This window comes from Cherax quadricarinatus, chromosome 50, assembly GCF_038502225.1.
Source record: "Cherax quadricarinatus isolate ZL_2023a chromosome 50, ASM3850222v1, whole genome shotgun sequence".
NCBI lineage: Eukaryota > Metazoa > Arthropoda > Malacostraca > Decapoda > Parastacidae > Cherax > Cherax quadricarinatus.
In genome coordinates, this window is record NC_091341.1 from 28,213,001 (window position 1) to 28,228,653 (window position 15,653).

The 15,653-nt window shown below is 40.4% G+C and overlaps 1 protein-coding gene across 4 annotated transcripts in view; it reads right to left on the bottom strand.

Annotated features, from left to right (window-relative positions):
* MED14 (mediator complex subunit 14) overlaps positions 1-15,653 on the bottom strand; it is a 532,798-nt gene that overhangs the window by 506,519 nt on the left and 10,626 nt on the right. For all 4 annotated transcript variants that reach the window (XM_070095607.1, XM_070095604.1, XM_070095606.1 and 1 more), the window contains exon 3: positions 15,120-15,314. In XM_070095607.1, coding sequence (XP_069951708.1) covers positions 15,120-15,283 — 164 coding nt within the window. In that variant the 5' untranslated portion in view covers positions 15,284-15,314. The remainder of the gene's footprint in view (positions 1-15,119; positions 15,315-15,653) is intronic.

The following is a 15,653-nucleotide window of genomic DNA, read 5'->3' on the forward strand; positions in this document are numbered from 1 at the left end:
TGTTGTTATAACTAGATGACACAACCTACCAGTGTTGTTATACCTAACTAGATGACACAACCTACCACTGTTGTTATAAGTAACTAGATGACACAACCTACCAGTGTTGTTATAACTAACTAGATGACACAACCTACCACAGTTGTTATAACTAATTAGATGACACAACCTACCAGTGTTGTTGTAACTAGATGACACAACCTACCACTGTTGTTTTACCTAACTAGATAACACAACCTACCAGTGTTGTTATACCCAACTAGATGACACAACCTACCAGTGTTGTTATAACTAACTAGATGACACAACCTACCAGTGTTGTCATAACTAACTAGATGACACAACCTACCAGTGTTGTTATAACTAACTAGATGACACAACCTACCAGTGTTGTTATAACTAACTAGATGACACAACCTACCAGTGTTGTTATAACTAGATGACACAACCTACCAGTGTTGTTATAACTAACTAGATGACACAACCTAGCAGTGTTGTTATAACTAACTAGATGACACAACCTAGCAGTGTTGTTATAACTAACTAGATGACACAACCTACCAGTGTTGTTATAACTAACTAGATGACACAACCTACCAATGGACTCAAAGTTATAATAAACAAATGCCAATGAACATTTAATTTGTAAATTGTAATTTAATTTGTAATTTGTTTACTGTAATTTTTACCACTGAATATATCATTGCTTAGTTAATCTTAAGTTAAATTTAATCCTGTCCATAATGCGCTGTATACAAGAGACTTTTGGCATGTACACCCAATCACTATATTTCTTTGTACAACTATGTGTCATGTCCAAATAAAAAATAAATAAATAAATTACTTAGGTACGACATACAGAAAAACGATATTCATTAATGAAAATTATTATTATCAAGAAAAATGTTTAATTCATAGGAGTCATTTAGGATTGTACAGCAGAGATGGGAAAAAGTATGTGTGAGATGAAAAGTATGTGGTGAAAGATGGTGAGGAAAGTATGTGGTGAAAGATGGTAAGGAAAGTATGTGGTGAAAGATGGCGAGGAAAGTATGTGGTGAAAGATGGTGAGGAAAGTATGTGGTGAAAGATGGTGAGGAAAGTATGTGGTGAAAGATGGTAAGGAAAGTATGTGGTGAAAGATGGTGAGGAAAGTATGTGGTGAAAGATGGTGAGGAAAGTACATTGGACCTCCCAGATATTGTAGTCATCGGATTTCGTAATATTCAGAAATCGTAACGTTTTTTCGTTAAAATACTGGCTCAGTGATCGTCACTGAGCTTGGTAATAGTCATTCGTCCTGAACGCATCCGCGTGGCAACAGCGGCCTGACACACCATTTACAGCCAGTGTGCCATTGTTTATGATCCAGAGAGCACGATCCCACACGTACATACGATACATTTCATATTTTCCATTCTTTTTAGTGCTTGCAACTGCTAAATAAGCCACCATGGGCCCAAAGAAAGCTTCTAGTACCAGCCCTTTGGTAAAGAAGGTGAGAAACACTATAAAATTCAAGAAAGACATCATTCCAAAATACGAAAGTGGAGTACGTGTGGCAGAGCTTGCCAGGTTTTATAACAAACCCCATACAACCATCACTTCCATCGTGGCCAAGAAAAAGAAAATCAAGGAAGCTGTTGTTGCGAAAGGTGCAAATATGCTCACAAAACAGAGATCACAAATACTTGAAGATGTGGAGACTTTGTTGTTGGTGTGGAACAAGAAGAAACAATTATCAGGAGATAGTGTTATGCAGTCAATAATTTGTGAAAAGGCAAGGCAGTTGCATGCAGATCTCGTAAAGAAAACGTCTGGAACTAGTGCTGATGTTAGTGAATTTAAGGCCAGCAAAGGCTGGGTTGAGAGATTTAAAAAGCATAGTGGCATACACAGTGTGGTAAGGCATGGTGAGGCTGGAAGTTCTGACAAATATGTGGCTGAAAAATATGTTCAGGAATCCAAGGGGTACATAGAGGATGAACAATTCAAACTCCAACAAGTGTTCAATGTGACAAAACAGGTCTCTTTTGAAAGAAAATGCCAAAGAGGACCTACATCACGCAGGAGGAAAAGGCACTCCCAGGACACAAGCCTATGAAAGACAGGCTAACTCCCATGTTCTGTAATAATGCTAGTGGGGATTTCAAAGTGAAGCCTTTACTGGCATATCACTCTGAAAATCCCAGTGTTCAAGAAAAACAATGTCACCAAGAGTAACGTGTGCGATGAGGAAGGCAAACAGTAAGGCACAGGTCAAGAGGGATATTTTCCTTGATTAGTTCAATGAATTGTTTGGCCCCAGTATGAAGAAAATCATCCTGGAAAATAAATTGGAACTCAAGTGCCTCCTGGTAATGGACAATGCTCCTGCTCATCCTCCAGACTTGGAAGAGCAAATGGTGAAGAGTTTCATTTCATCACAGTGAAGTTCTTGCCACCTAATATCACTCCTCTCAACCAGCCCATGGACCAGCAGGTCATTTCAAACTTCAAAAAACTGTACACCAAAGCAATGTTTCAAAGGTGCTTTGATGTGACTTCAGACACTCAATTGACCCTCAAGTGCATAAATCTTATAGGTAAAGCTTGGGAGGGAGTGACTTCCAGGACTTTGAACTCTGCTTGGAGAAAATTGTTGCCAGAATGTGTTCAAGAGAGGGATTTTGAAGGGTTTGTGGCCGACCCTGAAGAGCCTATGGCAGTTGTGGAAAGTATTGTGGCATTGGAGAATTCCATGGGGTTGGATGCGAGTGGCCAGGATGTGGAAGAGTTGGTGGAGGACCACAATGAAGAGCTAACCACTGAAGAGCTGCAAGAGCTTCATCTGCAACAGCAACAGACCACAGCTCGGGAAATTGCTTCAGAGGAAGAGAAAGAGAGATGGAAGGTGCCTTCTTCAAAGATTAAGGACAAAGCTGTTATAGGCCGTATTGGCAACATGTACAATGACAATGTTGTGTCCCATTTTAGGGAAATTTTAAAGAAAAGCCAGATACAGAGCTCTCTGGAACAATTTTTTGAGTGACAGGGGTCCAATGGCTCTCAAGCTGGTCCTAGTGACATTAAAAAACAAAGAAGGGAAGTAACCCCAGAAAAGGACTTGGTACCTGAAGTCTTTATGGAAGGGGGTTCCCCTTCCAAACAATAGTAATTCCTCCATCCTCTCCCCTCCTCCCGTCTTCCATACATCAACACGTCTTCAATAAAGGTAAGCGTCATTTTATTACTGTTTTATTCTGCATGTCTCATTGTTTTCTGTGTAGGGAAATGTATATTTCATGTAAAAAAATTATTTTTTTTAATACTTTTGGGTGTCTGGAACAGATTAATTGGGTTTACATTATTTCTTATAGGGAAAATGAATTCGGATATCGTCAGATTCAGGTTTAGTCACTCTCTCTGGAATGGATTAATTACGATAACCAGGGGTCAAAGATGGTGAGGAAAGTATGTGGTTAGAGATGGTGAGGAAAGTATGCAGTGAAAGATGGTGAAGTATGTGGTGAAAGATGGTGAGGAAAGTATGTGGTGAAAGACAGTGGTGGAGAGGTGGCAAAGTATGGTGCCAGTGATGAAGGACATCAGCAGAGTATGGTGGTAGTGATGAAGGACATCAGCAGAGTATGGTGGTAGTGATGAAGGACATCAGCAGAGTATGGTGGTGGGGTTTGAAGGACATCAGGTAAGGGAAGAATGCTAGCATAAAGTATGGTAGACTTAAGAAAAACAAAGAAAGGGGCCCTGCTTAGTGCTCCTCAGAAATATGATACAAAGTTCTATCAGACTGCAATACAGCCTCTCCTCCCTTAGTGACGTACTCGTTTACCAACGACTTGGACTTACTACGGGCTCTCTGACCAGTATGCATAATTAAATAATGTATATTAGAGCTGATTTTTTCTATTCTGTTTATTACAATAAACAAGAGGAAGAAGTAGAAGTAGGTACAGCAGGGCCCACAAGGCTAAGAGAGAGTCTAGGATGCAGAAAGTTGAAAGGTGGTGTCAGAAGCTGAGACTGGGCCCCTGCAACCACATATACATGAGTACATAAAGTGAGCACAGGTCAGCAGACCTCCTGCTGTGCCTTCTTATGTCAAAATAACCAGCTCAGAGTAGTATTTAACCCTTTGACTGTTTTGATCATATACAGTGGACCCCCGGTTAACGATATTTTTTCTCTCCAGAAGTATGTTCAGGTGCCAGTACTGACCGAATTTGTTCCCATAAGAAATATTGTGAAGTAGATTAGTCCATTTCAGACCCCCAAACATACACGTACAAACGCACTTACATAAATACACTTACATAATTGGTCGCATTCGGAGGTGATCGTTATGCGGGGGTCCACTGTATATATGTCTTATGAGCCAGTGTTTTTTGCGTACAGTAGGGCCCACTATATGGCAGGTTATGTTCCAGGCTACTGCTGTAAAGCGGAAATTGCCGTAAAGTGGAACACCCTTTTTTTCCACTTATAAATGCTAGATAACAAGTTTACATTAACATATATTAAGTTAGCAATAGAACTAGATATTAAAAACAATAAAAAGGTAAAATACACATATAGTACACTCATTACTGACCTTAAAATATTTATAGTCTTAATCTAGGGTGAAATGAGTAGTATTTATTGTAAGAAATCAAGTGTGGTATGTATGGTAGCCAGCCAGGCTACCATACCAGGCCAACCCACCCACACATATTCTATGACATTTAGCTCTTTCAGGGTCGCCAGGCCCTCTCTGAGACTTGTTCTCAGGGTCGCCAAATTTAAAAAAAAAAAAAAATTTCTTATGAAAAGATAGAGAATCTTTTCCCGATCATAATGACACCAAAAGTATGAAATTTGATGGAAAACTTACGGAATTATGCTCTTGCGAAGTTAGCGGTCTCGATGATGTTTACACATCGGCGATTTTGCCCACTTTGAGCCCTATTTTTGGCTAATTCCAGTGTACTAGTCGACAAATATCATAACTATTTTGCTAGAATTCCATTTTTTTTTATCGAATGAGTCCAAGAAACCACCCATTTACTGATTTCAACTATCCAGTACAGTGGTCAGAATTTAGCAATTTTGCCAATGTCTCACAAATTTCAAAAGATGCCAATTTCCAAATAGGGTCCAGAATAAACAAGAAAGACATTCCTGGCACTAAAATAACATTTCCTCTGTTCATTAGTCACGTCCCCATGCCCCTCTTACATTCTTTTGCTTTCCATTTTGAATTTTTATTCTCACAAAAAATAGAAGAATTACTGTTATGCAGACTACTGTACTAGTGTAGAAATGGTATAAATAATATCGGCGCACTTGTGAAAGAATATTAGACTCACCAGTTGACGTGTATTGGACGCTTAGCATGATTTGTTTACTTTTGAACTTTGGTAAAAATCAAACATTTCTGCTACTTTGAGCTCAATTTCAAGGTACTTTTGATTGTAAAACCAGTCAAAATCATCTCAATTTCTGTAACATGCCTTCCATTCTATAAAATGAGACCAGGAAAACTAGAATACAACAATAAATACCATAAGAAAATACAGTGCAAAGTCGCTGTTTTAATCCAAAAACACGGACAAATTTTTTTTTTCCTCATTACCTGGAGTTTACCTGGAGAGAGTTCCGGGGGTCAACGCCCCCGCGGCCCGGTCTGTGACCAGGCCTCCTGGTGGATCAGAGCCTGATCAACCAGGCTGTTGCTGCTGGCTGCACGCAAACCAACGTACGAGCCACAGCCCGGCTGATCCGGAACTGACTTTAGGTGCTTGTCCAGTGCCAGCTTGAAGACTGCCAGGGGTCTGTTGGTAATCCCCCTTATGTGTGCTGGGAGGCAGTTGAACAGTCTCGGGCCCCTGACACTTATTGTATGGTCTCTTAAAGTGCTAGTGACACCCCTGCTTTTCATTGGGGGGATGGTGCATCGTCTGCCAAGTCTTTTGCTTTCGTAGCGAGTGATTTTCGTGTGCAAGTTCGGTACTAATCCCTCTAGGATTTTCCAGGTGTATATAATCATGTATCTCTCCCTCCTGCGTTCCAGGGGATACAGGTTTAGGAACCTCAAGCGCTCCCAATAATTGAGGTGTTTTATCTCCGTTATGCGCGCCGTGAAAGTTCTCTGTACATTTTCTAGGTCGGCAATTTCACCTGCCTTGAAAGGTGCTGTTAGTGTGCAGCAATATTCCAGCCTAGATAGAACAAGTGACCTGAAGAGTGTCATCATGGGCTTGGCCTCCCTAGTTTTGAAGGTTCTCATTATCCATCCTGTCATTTTTCTAGCAGATGCGATTGATACAATGTTATGGTCCTTGAAGGTGAGATCCTCCGACATGATCACTCCCAGGTCTTTGACATTGGTGTTTTGCTCTATTTTGTGGCCAGAATTTGTTTTGTACTCTGATGAAGATTTAATTTCCTCATGTTTACCATATCTGAGTAATTGAAATTTCTCATCGTTGAACTTCATATTGTTTTCTGCAGCCCACTGAAAGATTTGGTTGATGTCCGCCTGGAGCTTTGCAGTGTCTGCAATGGAAGACACTGTCATGCAGATTCGGGTGTCATCTGCAAAGGAAGACACGGTGCTGTGGCTGACATCCTTGTCTATGTCGGATATGAGGATGAGGAACAAGATGGGAGCGAGTACTGTGCCTTGTGGAACAGAGCTTTTCACCGTAGCTGCCTCGGACTTTACTCTGTTGACGACTACTCTCTGTGTTCTGTTAGTGAGGAAATTATAGATCCATCGACCGACTTTTCCTGTTATTCCTTTAGCACGCATTTTGTGCGCTATTACGCCATGGTCACACTTGTCGAAGGCTTTTGCAAAGTCTGTATATATTACATCTGCATTCTTTTTGTCTTCTAGTGCATTTAGGACCTTGTCGTAGTGATCCAATAGTTGAGACAGACAGGAGCGACCTGTTCTAAACCCATGTTGCCCTGGGTTGTGTAACTGATGGGTTTCTAGATGGGTGGTGATCTTGCTTCTTAGGACCCTTTCAAAGATTTTTATGATATGGGATGATAGTGCTATTGGTCTGTAGTTCTTTGCTGTTGCTTTACTGCCCCCTTTGTGGAGTGGGGCTATGTCTGTTGTTTTTAGTAACTGTGGGACGACCCCCGTGTCCATGCTCCCTCTCCATAGGATGGAAAAGGCTCGTGATAGGGGCTTCTTGCAGTTCTTGATGAACACAGAGTTCCATGAGTCTGGCCCTGGGGCAGAGTGCATGGGCATGTCATTTATCGCCTGTTCGAAGTCATTTGGCGTCAGGATAACATCGGATAGGCTTGTGTTAATCAAATTTTGTGGCTCTCTCATAAAAAATTCATTTTGATCTTCGACTCTCAGTCTGGTTAGCGGCTTGCTAAAAACTGAGTCATATTGGGACTTGAGTAGCTCACTCATTTCCTTGCTGTCATCTGTGTAGGACCCATCTTGTTTAAGTAGGGGCCCAATACTGGACGTTGTTCTCGATTTTGATTTGGCATAGGAGAAGAAATACTTTGGGTTTCTTTCGATTTCATTTATGGCTTTTAGTTCTTCCCGCGATTCCTGACTCCTAAAGGATTCTTTTAGCTTAAGTTCGATGCTTGCTATTTCTCTGACCAGTGTCTCCCTACGCATTTCAGATATATTGACCTCTTTTAGCTGCTCTGTTATTCTTTTCCGTCGCCTGTAAAGGGAGCGCCTGTCTCTTTCTGTTTTACATCTACTCCTCCTTTTTCTTAGAGGAATAAGCCTTGTGCATACATCGAGTGCCACCGAGTTAATCTGTTCTAGGCATAAGTTGGGGTCTGTGTTGCTTAGTATATCTTCCCAGCTTATATCGGTTAGGACTTGGTTTACTTGGTCCCACTTTATGTTTTTGTTATTGAAGTTGAATTTGGTGAATGCTCCCTCGTGACTAATCTCATTATGTCGGTCTGGGGCTCCGCGCATACATGACTGAACCTCAATTATGTTGTGATCTGAGTATATTGTTTTTGATATGGTGACATTTCTTATCAGATCATCATTGTTAGTGAAGATGAGGTCTAGTGTATTCTCCAGTCTAGTAGGCTCTATTATTTGCTGGTTTAAATTGAATTTTGTGCAGAGATTTAAAAGCTCGCGTGAGTGTGAGTTTTCATCAGAGCTGCCTCCTGGTGTTATTACTGCAACAATATTATTTGCTATATTCCTCCATTTTAGGTGCCTTAAGTTGAAATCCCCCAGGAGCAAGATGTTGGGTGCAGGAGCTGGAAGGTTTTCCAGACAGTGGTCAATTTTTAACAGCTGTTCCTGGAATTGCTGGGATGTTGCATCCGGAGGCTTGTAGACTACCACAATGACTAGGTTTTGGTTCTCGACCTTTACTGCTAAAACTTCCACTACATCATTTGAGGCATTTAGCAGTTCTGTGCAAACAAGTGACTCTGCAATGTACAGGCCAACCCCCCCCCCCCTTTTGCCTGTTCACTCTGTCACATCTGTATAGGTTGTAACCTGGGATCCATATTTCGTTGTCCAAGTGATCCTTTATGTGGGTCTCAGTGAAAGCCGCGAACATTGCCTTTGCCTCTGCAAGCAGTCCACGGATGAAAGGTATTTTGTTGTTTGTTGCTGGCTTTAGACCCTGTATATTTGCAAAGAAGAATGTTATCGGACTGGTGGTATTGTTGGTACTGGGGGGGGATTTTTTTTCCGGCATTAGTATCTGTATCTGTTGGTTTGGAGTGGAGGCCATCGACTGTGGTTCCACTCCAGGAATGACTGGATTTGGTGTACGATTTCTGCCATTTCCTGCCAGTTTTTTTTCCTTCCTGGCACTAAAAAACCTCTCCCTCTTGAGTGGCTGTGGCTACCCAGGTTTTCCCATGGCCTGGATGTTTTGTATCTTTTTGTCCCCTTTAGATGGTATGCCTGGCAATTTAAGTTATAGCACAGTCTTTCCTGTACTGAAGAGGTACACAGTTCAGGGTGAAAAAGCTTACAGGAAGGGAGTTTGCATTTTCCTGTTGTCATATGGGCATGGCATTTTCTAGGGTGGTCATAGTTGCACGTCCCATCTGTTTTTCCAGATTTCCCATGCCAGCAGATACCGAGTGCATAGTATGTGCACAGGCTTGGTTTCCGTTTGCCTTGGGTTTCTGTGACTGTATTCCCTGTTGGTGCATGTTTCCCTGTCTTACTTCTATCCTCCCTAGCACCAACAATGGAGCTCCCACCAGTTGTTTTTGGTAATATATCCTCACTATTGCTAGTGGAGTCCTCTTGTTTGCTATTTCCTGCGGTATTTCTAGTTTGCAATATTGGTTTTATCTTATCTTTGACTACACTTGTTTCCCTACTATGGCTCCTGTCCCCTATGAGGTCATTTATATGTATTCCTTCCTGCGTATAATTCCCGACTACCTGGACAAAATCTCCAGCTTCACCATTACTGTCTCCCAGGACAGCATCTCCAGCTTCCCCATTACTGTCTCCCAGGACAGCATCTCCAGCTTCACCATTACTGTCTCCCAGGACAGCACCTCCAGCTTCACCATTACTGTCTCCCAGGACAGCACCTCCAGCTTCACCATTACTGTCTCCCAGGACAGCACTATCAGCCCCCCATTTACTGACTACCAGGACATCATCTCCAGCCTTACAGTTTCTGACTACATGGCCAGTATCAAGGGCAGTACCATTCAGCCCAGACTTTTTATGTTCCCATCTGTTGTAGAAAGCTTCCAGGTTTTCTATGAAAGCAGCTTTGATGTTGACCTCTTTTAATACCCTTGTGATTTTAGTCCACAGATTTATCTCATTTGGGCATACCCAAAAACACTTCCCTGTTTTAATACTGCTTGTAGCTAGTTCTTGGATATCTGCACAAGGGGCGTGACACCAATTTCCACAAAAATGACAATTTATGCATGTGGAAGCCCGTTTGTTTGACTGACCACAGACTACACACAGCTTCATAATGATTTGAATGGTTGATTTACTGCAATTCTACTAGCAACCTCTTGAATATTCTATTAATAACCTGCTAGGTAGTGCACAACGAAACCGTTTGAAACCAGTCCAGGGTTCGGACCAGTCAAGGGTTCGGACCAGTCAAGGGTTCGGACCAGTCAAGGGTTCGGACCAGTCTTCGGACCAGTCAAGGGTTCGGACCAGTCTGATCAGATCTGATCAGTGGTCACTTATTTAAACCATACTGGTCGGTGATTTGAGCTAACACATGAAGGATCTACTGGAAATTATCTACCCGAGTAATATGTGATTTGATTGATACAAAAGTATAACTTGCGTGTTGAAGAGCCGGTGACTGCTGGCAACTCCTACAGTGACGAACGGTCGACCTCAACCCTTGTTTATCAATCGCTGTATCTAGCTTTTCTATTTTTTTTTTTTCCGTCTCCACCACAATAAATGCTATATTATCACTATAGTTGACTGGTGCAAATTTTGGAGGAAGGACGCTTTTTCTGGAGTAATAATTGCTTCTCGTTGTGTATATTGCGACCGCTGGTAACTACAGGTTATATGAAATTCACAGTATATGTCTGGTATTTCAAGAAAAAAGAAACTAATGAAAGTCACTCCACTCCACTAAGTACCATTATAATACTGGTTAGTTGCTACTACAACACTGTATTCTGCTATTCACTGGTATCACTAGATTATATGCGAGTACACTAGCAGGCCAGGAAGATTATTAAAAACAGCTGACCTGTGGTAAGTTTCTGGCGACTTCTGGCACCTGCCTCTATAGGCTTATCACTTCATTTACAAATTCACCTGTTTTCAAATGACACTTTAGCCTTTATCATCAATATACTAGGGAGCCACTGTAGTATACACTATACACTATGTATACTCAATGTTTTCAGGGAGACTTTCTTTCCTCTGACACAAAGTTCAATTATTATTATTTTTTCACACGGGACACAGGCCTATGATTCCCCTCTGGCAGTAAACTCTGCTAGGTAGTGCACACTAATTCTCCTTTTTTGACTCAGTATATAATGTTTTCCGCCCAAGATTGGTTCCAGGCGCTAGAGGGATGTATCGTATAGGATTGATGACACAAATTAAAGTTCTAGCACGTAAGAGCCACCGTGAAAACACCAGAAAACCCGGAGCACAACGAGGCACGCTGACACTGTCACGCTACCCACATGTGAAAAAAAAAAAAAAAAAAAGGATTTTTTTTATACTGTGCACACTAACCACATAGACCCATTCTTTCGTATGTAGGCCTACCAGCTCTCTCACTAGATTTGAGGGCGCTAGAATTTAGGCGTACTAGTACGTCAAAAACCCTTGTGCGTAAGCCTTACTAGTATGGCTGAAACCCTGGAAGGGTTAAGCATCCCAGAACAATAAAATGCATATACAGTTCACTCATTACTTACCTTAAAATATTTGTAGACTTAATGTAGGGTCAGAGGTGAATAAACAAAATAAAACGAATAAATGAGAGAGAGAGAGAGAGAGAGAGAGAGAGAGAGAGAGAGAGAGAATGAGTACATGAAAGAGGACACTCACGGAGTTATGTAAACAAACAGGCATATGCGAGTTTTGTAAATAAACCAGGTGAACACGTCTGGTTTGTATACAAGTTACATTGAATACAAGCTGTCTCTACGTTGATACGGAAGAATAAATAAAGAGGAACACTCCCATTCTCATGTAACACCATTTTTAGAAGAAATGACGCTCTGAGTGAAGGCATACAAATGGAATAATTTTCTAGAGTCATGCCCAGTAACACATTTTCTCTTATGTTGGACTAGAGAAAATGTTATTCTTGCCATCACTCGTACAAGCTGTCTGGCTACCGCATTTCATATTTTTTTTTTTTTCAACAAGTCGGCTGTCTCCCACCGAGGCAGGGTGACCCAAAAAAGAAAGAAAATCCCCAAAAAGAAAATACTTTCATCATCATTCAACACTTTCACCACACTCACACATTATCACTGTTTTTGCAGAGGTGCTCAGAATACAACAGTTTAGAAGCATATACGTATAAAGATACACAACATATCCCTCCAAACTGCCAATATCCCAAAACCCCTCCTTTAAAGTGCAGGCATTGTACTTCCCATTTCCAGGACTCAAGTCTGACTATATGAAAATAACCGGTTTCCCTGAATCCCTTCACTAAATATTACCCTGCTCACACTCCAACAGATCGTCAGGTCCCAAGTATCATTCGTCTCCATTCACTCCTATCTAACACGCTCATGCACGCTTCCTGGAAGTCCAAGCTCCTCGCCCACAAAACCTCCTTTACGCCCTCTTTCCAACCCTTTCGAGGACAACCCCTACCCCTCCTTCCTTCCCCTATGGATTTATATGCTTTCCATGTCATTCTACTTTGATCCATTCTCTCTAAATGACCAAACCACCTCAACAACCCCTCTTCTGCCCTCTGACTAATGCTTTTATTAACTCCACACCTTCTCCTAATTTCCACACTCCGAATTTTCTGCATAATATTTACACCACACATTGCCCTTAGACAGGACATCTCCACTGCCTCCAACCGTCTCCTCGCTGCTGCATTTACCACCCAAGCTTCACATCCATATAAGAGTGTTGGTACTACTATACTTTCATACATTCCCTTCTTTGCCTCCATAGATAACGTTTTTTGACTCCACATATACCTCAACGCACCACTCACCTTTTTTCCCTCATGAATTCTATGATTAACCTCATCTTTCATAAATCCATCCGCCGACACGTCAACTCCCAAGTATCTGAAAACATTCACATCTTTCATACTCCTCCTCCCCAATTTGATATCCAATTTTTCTTTATCTAAATCATTTGATACCCTCATCACCTTACTCTTTTCTATGTTCACTTTCAACTTTCTACCTTTACATACATTCTCAAACTCATCCACTAACCTTTGCAATTTTTCTTTAGAATCTCCCATAAGCACAGTATCATCAGCAAAAAGTAACTGTGTCAATTCCCATTTTGAATTTGATTCCCCATAATTTAACCCCACCCCTCTCCCGAACACCCTAGCATTTACTTCTTTTCAACCCCATCTATAAATATATTAAACAACCATGGTGACATTACACATCCCTGTCTAAGACCTACTTTTACCGGGAAGTATTCTCCCTCTCTTCTACACACCCTAACCTGAGCCTCACTATCCTCATAAAAACTCTTAACAGCATTTAGTAACTTACCACCTATTCCATATACTTGCAACATCTGCCACATTGCTCCTCTATCCACTCTATCATATGCCTTTTCTAAATCCATAAATGCAATAAAAACTTCCCTACCTTTATCTAAATACTGTTCACATATATGTTTATTTATTCTACTGTGGGGTGTATTTATCATCTTTATATGTTATGTATCATGTTTATTATATAATTTTGAAAAAATATTATAGATGGATTAATGAAAATGCGTATATTAATGCAATATACGACATTTAATGAGGCTCGGTGATTATTATTGAGTATTATTATTATTATCATTACTAATATGGCATCTCGAGACACGAGACACTTACTGACTTCAATGTGTACATGCACACCAGCACAGTGTATAAGTTTATTTAGGTACAGGTATACATAAGTATAATTATCAGAGTATATATAAAACATGAAACAACTTTTAAAAACACTTGAAATTTTGGCGTTTCCAAACATAATGGAGAGACTTAGTGCTTACAGAGCTCACGGAGAATGTAAACAAACCGGGTGGGGCTCGGTGACCGTATCAGAAAATCAGGTGGGGGAGCCATATAGAGTTTTGGTCATAATTTGAAATGACCGTAACAGCGGAACGTGTGAAGCGGGGCCCTACTGTATTTATACTCCAAAATTCTAGCGCCGTCAAATCAAGCGGGAGAAAGCTGGAAGCCCCACATATGAGAAAATGGGTCTGTGTGGTCAGTGTGCACAGTATAAAAAAATCTTGCAGCACTCAGTGCACAATGAGAAAAAAAAAACTCGGTCCTTATTTTTGGATTAAAATGCCAAATTTGAGGCGCATTTTCATATAGTATTTTTGGTTGTATTCTCGTTTTCTTGGTCTCACTTGACAGAATGGAAAACTTTTTATAGAAACAGAGATGATTGTGATTGGTTTCATGATGAAAAGTATCTTGAAATTGAGCTCAAAATGGCGGAAATGTTCGATTTTTCCTGATGTTCAAGAGTAAACAAATGATGTCATTGTCCAATAAGTGTCCAATTAGCCATTCTAATACACAGTCATGAATGAGTTGACATTATTTATTCAATTATTACAATAATGCAGTAGTCTGCATAACAGTAAATCCTCTATTTTTTGTGTGAATAAAAATTCAAAATAGAAAGCAAGAGTAATATAAGAGGGGCCCTGAGATGTGATTAAAGAACAGAGAAAATGCTATTTTAGTGCCAGGAATATCTGCATTATTCATTCTGGACCCTGTTTTGAAACTGGCATCTTTTGTAATTTGCGTGAAATTGGCCAAATTGCCAATTTCTGACCACTTTAATGGGTAGTTGAAATCAGTAAATGGGCAGTTTCGTGTACTCAATCGATAGAACAAATGGAGTTCTAAAGAAATTACTATGAATTTGGTCGACTGGAACAATGGAATTGGCTGAAAATAGGGCTCAAAGTGGGCGAAATCGCCAATGTGTAAACATCACCGAGATTGCTAACTTTGTGAGAGTGTAATTCCATGAGTTTTCCATCAAATTTCATAGTTTTGGTGTCATTAACATCGGGAAAAAATTCTCTATCAATTCATAAGATTTTTCTTTTCAAAAATTTTGCGACACAGAGAGACACTTTAGGATTTGGGGTCGCGACAGTCAAAGGGTTAATAAGATAGAATTAAAAATAATTTGGTGCTTGACCTGACTGATCACATGTGAGCAGATTTATACAATATGTAGTAAACAGATAGATATAGGGACACAACACATACGTAACTTCACACAAAGTAAAACTGCATAAAGAAATAGGATTCTATGCAGAAATATTGTACATATTTCCGACAAAAAATGATGTCACACTTACATTTCTACCACAAAAAAAATCATTACTGTATACTGTACTGTATTGGTACTCTCACTTCAAGTGTGCAAAGGATAAAACTCACATTTCTGCCAAGTTGAGCAAGTCTGAGTATGTCCTCTGGTTGATGTACTGGATGAGGGCACCAAGCGATATTGTGCCCATCTGGCCTCCCATGGACCCCACAGAGTCCATGGTGCCTGCACCGCTGCCACTCTCCAATGGGATTGGGGTTGGCGTGGGCGCCATTTTGACTCGTTTGATGCGACACGTTTGTTACCTGTTGGTTACAGAAAAGTAATACAAGCATGGTAAAACTGACCTTATCTTCTTGTACTTCACATAGTAATGTTCTCCAGTATGGACTTATTTACTCCCTCCAGTACATCAAAATACTATGGCACTGTTTTTGGCTTTAACCCTTAAATGGTCCAAACGTATATATACGTTTTTTCAACATCTGAAAGTATGTAAAAAAATGTAGATCTTCTTTTTTGTTTTACATTTGAAAACGTGTAAAAAAACTTTTATCTACATTTTTTTTTTGTTATATTTGAAAATATATAAAAGAAAGTAGATCTACTTTTGTAGCACTACGAATTTGAACGTCGATCTCTTT